Source organism: Tachypleus tridentatus, chromosome 12, assembly GCF_004210375.1.
Source record: "Tachypleus tridentatus isolate NWPU-2018 chromosome 12, ASM421037v1, whole genome shotgun sequence".
Taxonomy (NCBI): Eukaryota; Metazoa; Arthropoda; class Merostomata; order Xiphosura; family Limulidae; genus Tachypleus; species Tachypleus tridentatus.
In genome coordinates this window covers 70,816,126-70,829,859 of record NC_134836.1, presented here as the reverse complement: position 1 = coordinate 70,829,859, position 13,734 = coordinate 70,816,126, and the positions used below count along the sequence as shown (strand labels likewise).

At 35.5% G+C, this 13,734-nt stretch overlaps 1 protein-coding gene across 3 annotated transcripts in view; it reads right to left on the bottom strand.

The window, feature by feature from the left end:
* LOC143233546 (uncharacterized) overlaps positions 1–13,734 on the bottom strand; it is a 92,581-nt gene that overhangs the window by 51,934 nt on the left and 26,913 nt on the right. Inside the window, exon 1 of one of the 3 annotated variants that reach the window (XM_076469881.1) lies at positions 2,506–2,700. The exons of 1 other annotated variant lie outside the window; for it this stretch is intronic. In XM_076469881.1, the coding sequence (XP_076325996.1) occupies positions 2,506–2,543 (38 nt within the window). In that variant the 5' untranslated portion in view covers positions 2,544–2,700. Of the gene's footprint in view, positions 1–2,505; positions 2,701–13,734 lie in introns of those variants that run through there. One more of the 3 variants, XM_076469879.1, reaches the window with a different exon arrangement.

The following is a 13,734-nucleotide window of genomic DNA, read 5'->3' as shown; positions in this document are numbered from 1 at the left end:
GAGGGTCGCGGGTTCGCGCCCGCGTCGCGCTAAACATGCTCGCCCTCCCAGCCGTGGGGCTGTATAATGTGAAATCCCACTATTCGTTAATCCCATGACTAGCTGCCTTCCCTCTAGTCTTACACTGCTAAATTAGGGACGGCTAGCACAGATAGCCTTCGAGTAGCTTTGTGCGAAATTCCCAAACAAACAAACAAATTATTTGTTTGTTAAATGAATTTCGCGTTGAGCTACTTGAAAGCTAAAATTTCTAATGTTTGATTTGTTTAGAATTTGTATCCTGCTATAACAGCGGTAAGTCTATGGATTTACAACGCTAAAATCAGGGAATTTTATTCCCCTCGGTGGACCCAGCAGATAACCCGATGTGGCTTTGCTATAAGAAACACTTATTTAAAATTTTGCGACTAGAGGGAAGTCATGCAGAGGCGTAGCCAAGGAAGCCCGGCCCCCTGAAAAATCTAGGCATATTGATCACATATAATTTTCCATTGTATCATTCAATAATAAAAACAAAACTTCTTTAAACACCATCACGTTTCATTTGATTTGTTTTAATAAACATTTTCTTTAAAATGTATAATCAAATCTCAACTTTGTAGTTCATTACTTTCCTTAAACTTTTTTTTTTTTTTTCCAAACACACGAAATTACCCTAAACAACAGCCATTAATTTTAGAAAGTTGAATGTTTGGGGTTTATTTTAAGTTCATCAGTTCTTTGTACTAAAAACAATATGTACTGTCAAATATTAAAATATGAAATACAAATATCATTAACTTTAGAATTGGTTTGTTTTGAATTTCGTGCAAAGTTACACGAGGGCTATCTGCCCTAGCCGTCCTTAATTTAGCAGAGTAAGACTAGAGGGAAGGCAGCTAGTCATCACCACCCACCGCCAACTTTTGGACTGCTCTTTTACCAACGAATAGTGAGATTGACCGTCACATTATAACGTCCCCACGGTTTAAATGGCGAGCATATTTGGTGTGATAGGGATTCGAACCCGCGACCCTTAACTTTAGAAAGTCGAACCTTCGAACAAGGGCCCGGCATGGCCAGGTGGTTAAGGCACTTGACTCGTATGCAAATTGCGGGTTCGAATCCCCGTGACACCAAACCTACTCGCCATTTCAGTCGTGGGGGAGTTATAATGTGAAGGTTAATCCCACTATTCGTTGGTAAAAGAGTAGCTCAAGAGTTGGCGGTGGGTGGTGATGACTAGTTGCCTTCCCTCTAGTCTTACACTGCTAAATTAGGGGTGGCTAGAGCAGATCCCCTCGTATAGATTTGCGCGAAATTCAGAACCAAACCTTGTTAGTTATTACTGATAATTAACTATCTTAAATATAACCTTAAGTATAACAAATCGATAAACAATTTACTTTAATTCAACAGGAGTATCTATAGCAACAAAGTCGAGTGTTAAAGATCGAAAAACTTCGTTGTTCGCTTCGATCCCACACAGAACTAATTCCAATGATTCTGAAAATCATTTGCAGTGAAATTGAAAGACTACAGAATAAACCTCCATGGTTTATTCCAGTAACACCACTATTGTTTATAAACATCAGAAACAGACACTTGTAATTAGTATAAGTTTTATATACGTTTTTAATAAAATGTTATTTGGGATATGCCTTACCTTTCACACGACATTTCACATACGTTTGTTCTTGTTTTTTTTATGAAATTAAATGCTACACAATGGGCTATCTGTGCTGTACCTACCGCGAATATTAAAATGTTTTCTTTTCGTTGTAAGACTTAAAACTTAAGAACTACCGAAGGGCCTGACAAAACGTATTTACATAGCTTCGCATAAAGGAAGACACGTGCAGATACATAATGAAAACGAGGCTAGCTTTCTTAACCTGAATGACACCTTATGATCACTGGTCTAAAACACCACATCAGAGGGTTCCGTTATGACTGTCCCTAATTTTGAGCTACTGACCAGAGATACAGCAACCAGCCAACAGCTCCCATCACCACACGGACTTTGTCCAGCTCTTTGAACTAAATAATGAGAATAATTTTCACTTTTATAATGCACCCACAGGTCAAAGGTCTCCACATTTTATATCCAGGACCTTCAACCCATAACTCGCGACATTAACCTGGCCATGTCTAGTGCTATAACGAAGAGGTTGTGGCATTTCTTTACCAAGAACCTAAACCACAGATACAGAAAAGCTGTTACAACAATTGGTTTCCAATGGAAAGAATAAATTAATTTGGTGACAAATCGGGCTTGGTGAAGATATTAACAGGGCTGAGATTACAGACATCAAATAAAAAAGGATACACGATACCTGTGTACAATAAAGTATCTTTCCTTTTTGTAGAGTCCTAAGTTCAAGTCTCACACGATCTCGATTTTTACTTCTTCGAAAAAAAAATTTTTTTAAGTGCATTTTTAATTGATGTGATATATTTATATATTTGTATATGTACCACAGTTATATTTAAAAAACATATTAATTAATAACATTATTATCTCACCGAGTGTGGGCCTTCTTCTGACGTTCGAAAAGCCGCATCACACCTCTCTGGCTACAGCTAAAGTGACTCTATAGCACACATCACAACCTCTGATATTGTGGCGCCATCTGCATATCTGGCGTCAGTGAGTATCCAAACTTTCCGATAGGTGTCGAAGTGTCCTTTTAAGTGAAAGTTGAAGAAAGGAGGTGAAGCACATTGAACCTTGGGGGCGAAGAGTTAGAGCGGATTTATTTACACCCTCGAGTCAGTTCGTACGAAGACCTGAGTCATTCCAACCCATATAACCCTTACGGCAAGGTAACAACCGAAGAGATCTTTTGTTGTCTAGTACACTTAAGTTAGTGTCCTGGTGGTGGAATTTCCCTCAGTGACATCTGCATTTTATTTGACATTTACTTACACAGATTGAGGGGAAAACCGTTAGGTGTGACTTAAGTCAGGTGAGGGTGAAACTACAGAATTCCTGACGAAGGAGGCAACCACATTTTTCTGACTAAAGTTTATTATAACCTTTATCTCAAAAATAGTGTCTTATATACATACACATATAACACTCAGTCTCCAACCCGGAATTACACTAACTTTTCCTTACCAAACAGTCGTGATAGAAACGAGTTAAGAGATGTCTTTTAGCGGAAAACAAGTAGATTTCTAGCAACACTAATTAAAAGGCTGACGTGGCTGTGAGTTAATCTGTCACTACGTGTTGTTTATTTCACCCTTAATGTCATTCCTTCAGTAAATGTAGTCGTTTATTTTATAAAAGAAACTACAAAACAAATTACATTTTATTTTAATCACAATTCAGTTTGAAATGTGACCAAAATAAAACATGAATCTCAATTTAACTGCTGTACTTTTAGCCCTGCGTGTGTAACAAAAACACTGAAGACGAAAGACAGTGAAGTATGACAAACGTGTTAGTTGTTGCAGAATGTAGACCAACAAACCAACCAAGGCTAAAAAAGCCAATCTATAAGGAACGAATGTTCTCATCACCAAAGATGGTAACTAGGCAGTAGATTTTTGAGCTGATACACTGCAATTTAAAATCAATCTGCGGAAGACGAGTGAATGAACTTACTTCGACTAGTAAGACCTGTTCTCTTTATATCTCGAGCAGTTTCTTGGGTTCTGTCAAATGTAGGCTTGCAACAAGTTGTGGTGATGAGAATATATTTTCGTTAGAGCGAAAGTGATGTTTTAAAACCTACACTTATGATATATATTAAATAGGTGAGCTAATTTTATGTGTTATTACAATTACGGTTAAGAACTATTCATTTTACTACAAACAAATTAAACGTATACTTTGAAAACTGCTTTTTTATTCTAGCAAAATGATAACAGATGTTCACTATTTTATTTTATCAATAGAATGACACAAACGTCACTAAAACAACCGCACAATCATCACTTACACAACAACACATCCATACAATCGTCATTAATATAACATATTAACATATGGTCATCTACACAACCATACAAAGACATCCATGCAAGAATATGAACCAAGAACATAGTTCCAGTTCCTTTCTGGGCTTCCTTAGGGAATGGGTCTGGATCCAGCAGACCCAAAGGACAATCCAACTATGATGAATTGAATAAAAATAAAGTATTTATCAGGAAAGGTCACCCAGTGGGGCAGCGGTAAGTCTTCGGATTTACAACGCTAGAATTAGCGGTTCGATTCGCCTCGGTGGACACAGCAGATAGCCCGATGTGGCTTTGTTAAAAGAAAACACAACCTGTCAGGAAACACATGTGGCGACATTCTGTATTGTTTGTTTTCCTATTATGACCGTTTTCTATTTTTCGAATTTTATTGTATGCAAATCCATTAAAATAAAAAGGGACTTTAAGAATTTTAACTTGAAAAAAGATTTTTTGTATTTTTAACAAATTATTCATATTTAAAAAAAAACTTAAAATACTAAAATTAGTACTTTATAGCGAGCAGTATTTATTAATTAAACTTTCCCGAAATGTTTTAATATAAATATCAACCTTCAGGTCGTAAATTTCTATATAAATCTAAGAATAGATGTAATTCATGATTCGCTTATGTCATTAAGTGTCCGCCCTCCCTAAATACAACTCAAATATCCCATTATAGGCGCAGATAGCCTAGCTGCTTTGTGTCATAAAACACTAAATCAATCAATCAATCCCATTGTATTGCTTTGCGGTTAATAACAAAGAGAATTGTTTTAAGCGTCATGTTGTTGAAAGATTACATGTTTTAAGTTGTTTATACAAGTTGAATAAATTTAACAATTAAAAGTATTTTAATTTGTATGTAAAGAAGTAAATATGTTTAACAAACAAGCTTCGGAAAGTAGTTCGTTTCAAAGATTATCACCTAGCAACCTAGCATCATTCAAAGCTTGCAGCACTGTGGTACTAAACAACCCAAACGAAACATATTACTTTCTAAGTTGTTTTCCAACATATGTATTTACTTTTTCTTAAAGAAAATATATTTGCAGAACTATTTAGAACTATTGCTTTTAATTTATTTTTCATTATAAAGATTTGCACATTATTGTTAGGCCTATTCACATACTTGAGCAGATTTAGAGGTCTTGGCCATCAGGTGCATACCAAGTTTTTATTTTCTCTTTCTTTCATGTGAAACTCGAAATAAAACTGCTGAGCAAAATGCATAGTTTATTATTACGGATGTTTCCTACACATTATGACATTAATAATCTGTCTCTAGTTCTGCTGGACACTGTCCAAAAGTTCAATCGTCTGATGAAAGATAGTAGCGCCTTCATGAGGTACCTAACAATTATTAGTTACTCTGGTCGCCGTCAAGTGTCTAAGCCATCAGCGATATATCCATACAAAGGTCACTGAATTCACATGGTTCCTATGTATTCATGTGTTTAGGTCAAAGTGAAAGCCAAGCATGATTAAAATATATTTCACGAATACTATGGAAAGGTTTGATTACATTTTTATCAGAGATGTAAAGTAATTACTAGAGAAAAAAATGCCAACTCAACATCTGTTGCAGCGGTTTTAAGGAAACGTGCAACAAATAAGAAGATTCCATCACATATGATCAACAAGCTTCATTGTGAGCAACATGTTAGTATAATTTCAAAGAGTGGTAGAAAAACTGAAAGAATAGTTTGCAGTCTGAGTCTGCGCGAGAACTGACAGACGGAATAGAGAGAAAAGCTAGAAATTTAGAAATTGTCACCATTTGTTGAAGGATAGGTTCATTTAAATGACGTTTAGTTTGACCAATCTAGATGACATTGTGGATTCTGCGCACTAGTAAAAACTGTTGTTGTCTATTATCAAGTTTGTTTGCTTCGAATTAAGCACAAGCTACACAGTGGACTAACTGTGCTCTGCCCACCACGGATGTCGAAACCTGGTTTCTAGCGGTATAAATCCGCAGATATGCCGCTGTGCCATTGGAAGCAATAGTAAAATAATGCCTGTAATGTGCGTTTCTTTACGTAAATAAACGTGTTTCATTACTTGTTTTAAGCGCAAAGCTGCACGATAGGCTATATGCGCTGTGCCCATTGCAGGGGTTGAACCCCAAGTTTTAGGGTTTTAAGCTCTCAAACGTGGATATATCACGAACTGGAATAATGAAAAAGTCAGTTTTCAAGCCTCACACACAAAGTTCCTGGAAGGCTCAGCTTAGACTTTCCGTGCACATACACTAAACGAGATGCCACCTGGCGTTCAATGGTAAAATTAACATCAAGTGTTTGTGTCCCTGCTTGTACAGTTTTAAGTTTACGGATTTATAACGCTAAAATTCAGGGGTTGACTTCCCCATGGTGGAAACAGCAGATAGCCCAGTATGGCTTTTCTTTAAAACAAACAAACTAGACACAGTGTCTACTCAGTGGACTCAGCAGATAGCCAGATGTGGCTTTGCTATAAGAAAACACACATGCATAGAGTCTAAGCATTTGTTGTTACATACGTTTTAAAACAGATAAATTTCCTCCTCAAATAATATCTTTTGCTCAACGTCGAGCATGTGAAGCAATAAAACATACATGTGTACCAAGAGTAGATCGAAGCTCAAATCCTTGACATTTCTTTTATTATCGTACTTTATCAAACAGGAAAGGTTTGTATAAATTGGACTTGTATTATAATATCTCATTCAATTTAAACGTTCGCAACTAAATTCAGCATAATTTATGTAAAAAGATATAAGGCGCACTAATTTCTATGTTACATTTTTGTAGTGTTTTTCCAACGCTAATTAAAATATAAGTCCATAATAAAATCACGAAGATTGCGTATAATGGATTAAAAACGTAAAATATTTAGAAATAAAATGTGGGCACATTTGTATAATATCATGTTGTATAAATTTGAATAAATTAATCAAAACCTTATATTTTTATCTTTCAATAGTTATTTTCGGCAGTTAGTAAGACTTGAATTACGTAACTTTTGTAATGGACAAAGGAATTCTCTATTTGACAAAACTTTAAGGAAGGTCTGGTGATGTAGAAACAGGATCGATGCCATTTGTATTCGATAAAAAGGCCTAACTAAACACGCGTGACAAATAACTTTAAAATTTATGGGTAAAACATTTAACCTAAACACATTTTTAGGACAGTTATTAAATTATCACCTTCCAAACACGTGTACGCTTAACATAGTTGAAAATTAAACATTCTAATAAACTATATAACTTCCTTTTCACCGCGTATTTATATGTGCAGAGAGTACTGATTAACGTGTTAGGCCTAACGTTAGTGACGTCATCGTGCACGTTTAGAGAGCTAACTGCGTTGAACTTCGAACAGTACGAAGCCTAGACAGACCAAAAAGAAAGCAGTAAAAGTTTGGATGCGGGTTGAATGGGTAATAAAGAAAATCCCATTATAAATGTACAGCGTTTTATCATAATTACGTCATTATATTTCAGTTTCTAAAAAAGTGGGTACCTCGTGATCATATGCAAAGAGACAATAAAGATATTAAATAACCATTCAGAGCATAAGAAAACGATGCTAAGAAGATGACTACCAACAGATGGCACTCGTACTGTTTTCTCACTTCCTTCTGTTATCGCGTTTAATAAATAAAATTTATATAACATTAATAAGTATGCTCTATTTCAATTAAAGCAGTTTGTTTTAAGTTAACTGCGAAATGAACAGCAAAGCCGACAAGAGACACACTTGTAGTAAACATTGGTGAAAAAATAGTGTATTAATACAGCTCATATATAAAGTACTAAATATCAGAAGTTTTCCGCCTTCCGTCTGGTTGAACTATCTATTCACAGAAGACAATCTGATTTGTTTTAGCTCATAGTTACACCAAAGGTTAAATGCCTTTGAAATGTTTGACAAGAATTGTTTCTAAGAACCTGAAGTGATATTATTTCTTGTTTATAATGCATGATTAGTTTGTGCTCATCTAGAATATTCATCACCCTAAAAACTAAGACAACCATTGTTTAGTATATAAACGTGAGTTTATACACAATATAGACCTGAACGTAATTTAGCATACGAACCTAAAATCATTTTAGTATAGTGTATAGACAGACCTATGCTTATCATTACAATATATGAATCTCAACTTACCTTTGTATAGTATACATGTCTGTTGGAACTGATGGGTTATCTGTGCTCTGGCTACCACGAGTTTCGAAACCCGATTTCTGCCGGTAGAGGTCTACAGACATAATGCTGTGCCACTGATGTGCTTTACAATATACTAATGTTAGCTCATCTGAGAATACCGCAGTCATGCAGTGGACCACCGGTAAGTTTACACACTTACAACGTTAAATCAAGAATTTCCTGTAGTGGACAAACTTAATTTACTGGGTAGCTCTGAGGTAAAAAGCAAGAACCATGGAATAATAAATGAACCTTAGCTTAGTATAATACATGGACTTGAGGTTACAATACTATTGCATTTGGACGTGAGTTTACATTACAATAGAATATGGACCTGAGATTATCTTGGTATAGTATATGACCTGAGTTTTTCTTAATTTGACCCTGACATTGAGAATACTTTCATCAAACAACCAAGTAATTTATGAAATCAATTTTTAGTCGCTGGTGAACAGAATAAGAACAAAATATAAAACACAAAGTTTTACGTGTTATTCATTTCTCTTTTGTTTGTTTGTTTTGAATTTCGCGCAAAGCTTTTGTTTTTTGTCACACCAAACATGCTCGCCCTTTCAGCTATGAGGACGTTATAATGTTATGATCAATCCCACTATTCATTGGTAAAAGAGTAGCCCAAGAGTTGGCGGTGGCTGGTGATGACTAGCTACCTTATACTCTAGTCTTACACTGCTAAATTAGGGGCGGCTAGTGCAGATAACCCTTGAGTAGCTTTGTGCAAAATTCAAAATAAATCATAACTAATCTTGATAAACCCCATCTGAGGCGCCCTCTATGAAAAGTGTCAAATCCTGAATTTACGTTGATTGTTTTGAGCCCCGTGTTTATGTGTATAAATATTAATTTGAAAATAAATCAGAACAATAAAGCGTAAGAACTACTAACATCCCCTTTCTTTAATCCCTTATTTTTGGAGACTCATAAGAATGTTCTTAAACGCGTTCTTTTCGCTTGTTTCTTGTCAACATAAATTGTTTTGTTAAAAATTAGAAAAAGGGTTCAAATATTTACAGAAACATTGAATACAGAGGTAATATTAAAGTTTCTAGATATTTTCGTTTGTTGTTAAGCGTTAAGCTACAAAACGGACTGTCTTAGCTGTGTCCAACAACCATAGGTATGGAAGACTAGTTTTTAACTTCATAAGTCCCCTTTACACCAAATATACTCACCCTTTCAGTCGTAGGGACGTTATAAAATTACGGTCAATTCTACTATTCATTGGTAAAAGAGTAGTCCAAGAGTTGGCGGTGGGTGGTGATAATTAGCTGCTGTCCCTCTAGTCTTGCACTGTAAATTAGGGACGGCTAGCGCAGACAGCCCTCATGTAGCTCTGCGCGAAAGTTAAACCAAACCATAAGTCCCCAGACAGGCCCGGCATGGCCAGGTGGTTAAGGCACTCGACTCGTAATCTGAGAGTAGCGGGTTCGCATCCCCGTCACACCAAACATGCTCGCACTTTCAGCCGTGAGGACGTTATAATGTGACGGTCAATCCCACTATTCGTTGGTAAAAGAGAGGTCCAAGAGTTAGCGGTGGATGCTGATGATTAACTGCCTTCCCTCTAGTCTTTCACCGCTAAATTTGGGACGGCTAGCGTAGATAGCCCTTATGTTACTTTGCGCGAAATTCAAAAACAAACTAATAGTAGGTATACAAACTATATTTCTCAGTAAAAATTTTAGGATTGTATAAGTAAACATGTAATAACATTTTTTTTTAATGTAATGTTCACTCAATCTCTTCTCGTGTATTACACACTTCCTGTTATTTTATTAAACATGTTAATATGTTTAATGTTATTTTATTAAACATGTTAATATGTTTAATGCTTTTGGATTTGTTGGTTTGTTTTTGCTTTAATAGATCGCAGACCATTGAATCATGTGTTACAGATGTTAACTGCATTTATTTTTTTCTCTGAACATATTTTATCGACTGAGCAACTGCTATTGTTTAAGTTCTATGTCCTTATCCGTACCCGCAGTGGCACAGCTGCTAGAAGAGGGTTCGATACCCGTGGAAGGAGAGCAAAGATAGCCCTTTGTGTTGCACATTAAAATGTTTTTGAAGTGAATCTTCGTTACTTCCCCAACTATCATAAGTCTTCAAGATCAAAATATTAGATGTGCTGGATTAACTATAGGATTTTAACAGTGGATCGTGTTGTGAACTTAAGATTGTTTTGAAGGAGAAAAAAAACAACTGAGTGTGTTTTTCTTGTAGCAAAGCCACATCGGCCTATCTGCTGAACCAACTGAGATCTGACAGGTTCTGAAGTGTTCAGGTGATATAGTTCAAGAACTCTGCCAAATTCTGACTTATTGTTCCTCGGTGAGACAGTTATAAATTGGTGGACTTACAACGCTAAAATTCAGAGTACGATTCCCCGCAATTTACCAAGAACAGATGGCCCACGTGTAGCTTTTAGCTAAAACAAACAAGCTGATTTTAGTTAGTTTGAATTTTAGCAGAGGGAGCTCTGATCGTCAGAGTTTTTTTGTTGTTGTTTAGTAAGAAATAGACTTAGCGTTCAGATACAAAATTTTGTTAGCAAGGACAGAAAAAAGAAACAGAACATAAGATTCCTTCTGCAGAGCCTTTCTACGTTTTTTACGATAATCCGTCAAGGAGGACATTTAAGGTCACTTTTCTTCGAACTTAACCTGAACACGTCCTCCGGTCACGTCACACGAAAGCTCATAAATCATCAGTAGAAATAATATAAAATACGAGTAAAACATACAAACCTTACAAATACCTCCATCTCATTATTGACAGTTTTCACTTTCTAATCGCATGTTTTTTCTCTCTTTCTTCTTGTTATGAGGTGGCGTCAATACACATTCAAATATCTGGAACAGATCCAACTTCAAACAACAGAACTAAAAAAAGTTTTCAAGGCCATTTGGAATGAATTAGCTTTACTTTTCCGTGACCTTGACCAACAGATGAACTGGTTCTCTAAGGTTATCGCGTTCACGGTTTCGCCTTCAGACAGGCGCGAGCGAACTCTCTACACACATTAAAAAAAAATGTCCATTTGAAATAAATCAAAGATCCTGCACCCGACGTCGCACGTGATACCGTATATTATTCATAAGGTTTAAGAACAAAATTTTACCCAATTATTTAATAATCACAAGAAAATGAACAGTTTATTTCACACTTGTACTCATTTTCCGCATTCAGATTCTAGAGATTCTAAATAGCCTCGTGAATAATCTCTTACAATGTTTATTAAGGAGCTTACAAAAATTATTCCTGTTATTCAATAAACGAATAACTCAGGATTCACATACTAATACTGTATTTTAAGATGGTATTAATTTATTATTTGCTTTTAGTCGATTTTGAATAATTAAAACACGGTTGTTTCTTGAGTTGAGGTTAAACTGTTTGTTTTTTAATTTTGCGCAAAGCTTTTTTGTTTTGTTTCTAATTTCGCGCAAAGCTACACGATGGCTATGTGCGCTAGCCGTCCCTACATTTGCGGTGTAAGACTAGAAGTAAGGTAACTAGTTATCACCACCCACCACCAACTCTTAGGCTACTCTTTTACCAACGAATAATGGTATTGACCAATAATATAACCTCACATTATAACGCCCCCACAGATGAAAGGGTGAGCATGATTGGAATGAAGAAGATTCGAACCCGTAACCCTTAGATTGTAAGTCGAGCTCCCTAACAACCACACCATAGGATTGACCATCGAATTATGACGCCCCCACAGCTGAAAGAGTGAGCATAATTGGTGTGACGGGGATTGGAACCCGTGACCCTTAGAATACGTGTCGAACAGAACGGATCACAAACACACGACAGTGTCTGGAAAGGTTATTTCATCATATTTTGACCGCTAATCTCAATCGACCTTGTATCTAAACATAAAGAAGGTAGTGATACTTTCTCTCATTTATTTTCTTTTCCTGAGAACACGTTAATGAAATGTGTTGTGAGAAAGACTTACCGAGCAGTAGATAACTGTAGGGCACGAAATGACTCTCTTATCACTTGAGTTATCTTGTTTTACAGTTACTAAATAACTCGTTTCTGCAGCGTCATGCTCGTTTGTTTGTTCGAACTAAAAATTAGGAACTGTGCAACAGATGTGATTATGTTAGGTTGGTCACGAACGCATATCTCTTTGCTTCGAAACAAGACACTTGTTTTATAAATACATTACAGGAACAGTGCTGCTTTAAATCTGTTTAAATTTTAAACGTATTAAACCAGCAGTGAAAAAAGAACGTATTTTAGATTCAAGCTGTCGAACTGTCACAAATCTATATATTTAGGTTGACACGTTGTACTGGATCACGTATGACTTTAAGATAGTTGGATTACCCTTTAATTATTCATAATTATCACTTGAATACACAGTTCTGTATCCTTTAATTACTAACAGTAATAACTGTTCATAAATACATAAATTCTGTTGAATAACGTGTCACAACGTGATTGGTTCATAATAATTAGCTGCTATTTTAACTGTGAAAGGTTTTATTTAATTTGCAGTTTTCATGTTCATGTTTAACAGTTGATATAAATGTAATATAAACAGAAGCTAAAGATCATGGACCTAACTATCCAAACAAAATAAAGCACACGTTGAAAACATGAATTATGATTCAACTGATGTAACACATTTAAAACATGAATTATGATCCAACTGACATAACACATTTAAACATGAATTATGATTCAACTGACATAACACATTTAAAAACATGAATTATGATTCAACTGATATAACACGTTAAAACATGAATTATGATTCAACTGATATAACACGTTAAAACATGAATTATGATTCAACTGATATAACACATTTACAACTCCAACTATAATCCAATTTATATAAAACCCGTTTTACACGTATGCTATCATTGCGACTGTACTTATATGTGGAAAGAAAGGAAATTGCGCCTAATATGAACAAATAAAAAATAAAAGATTTCAGTTTCGACAACAAATTGTCTCAAATATTATTCAGGCACCATTATCCTAGAGACGAAATTCCCTTTCGTCTGTTGTTTTTCTGAGAAGTAACTTCTTATGGTATTCAAAATTTTCTTTGTTCATTATGTCTGGCACTGGCGTCACTGTAACATTCCGACACACACTGTGGCTACCAAAAAAGGACGTTACAAGTTCAGTTCGTATGAGTTTGCTTCAATTAAAATCAGTTGTCTCTTCCAAGTTTTTATTCCGAGAATTCCTTATCTAGCAGTGAAAGTGCTCGTTATGAAATCTGTTTCTTGGTCGAACATTATTTTGAAGGATTTATCGTAGTTACACGTTAACAGAAAACACAATACACTTTTCTTGTATTAATGTATTTTACATGAGTTAAAACTCGCAGAGTTTCATTAAACGAAGTACATAAGGTGTTGGTCACGTATTAGTAGTGTTTTAAGACTTATTTTGAATGTTTTAATTTAGATGTTTGCTAGAGGGCGTATGATGCTATGATCTGAAAAATTAGTGTAATGATCAGCAGACGAGTGCTGTATAAATACGACTAGAGTATAAAGTAATGAAATAGTGAGTGACTTAGTCTGATTTCAAT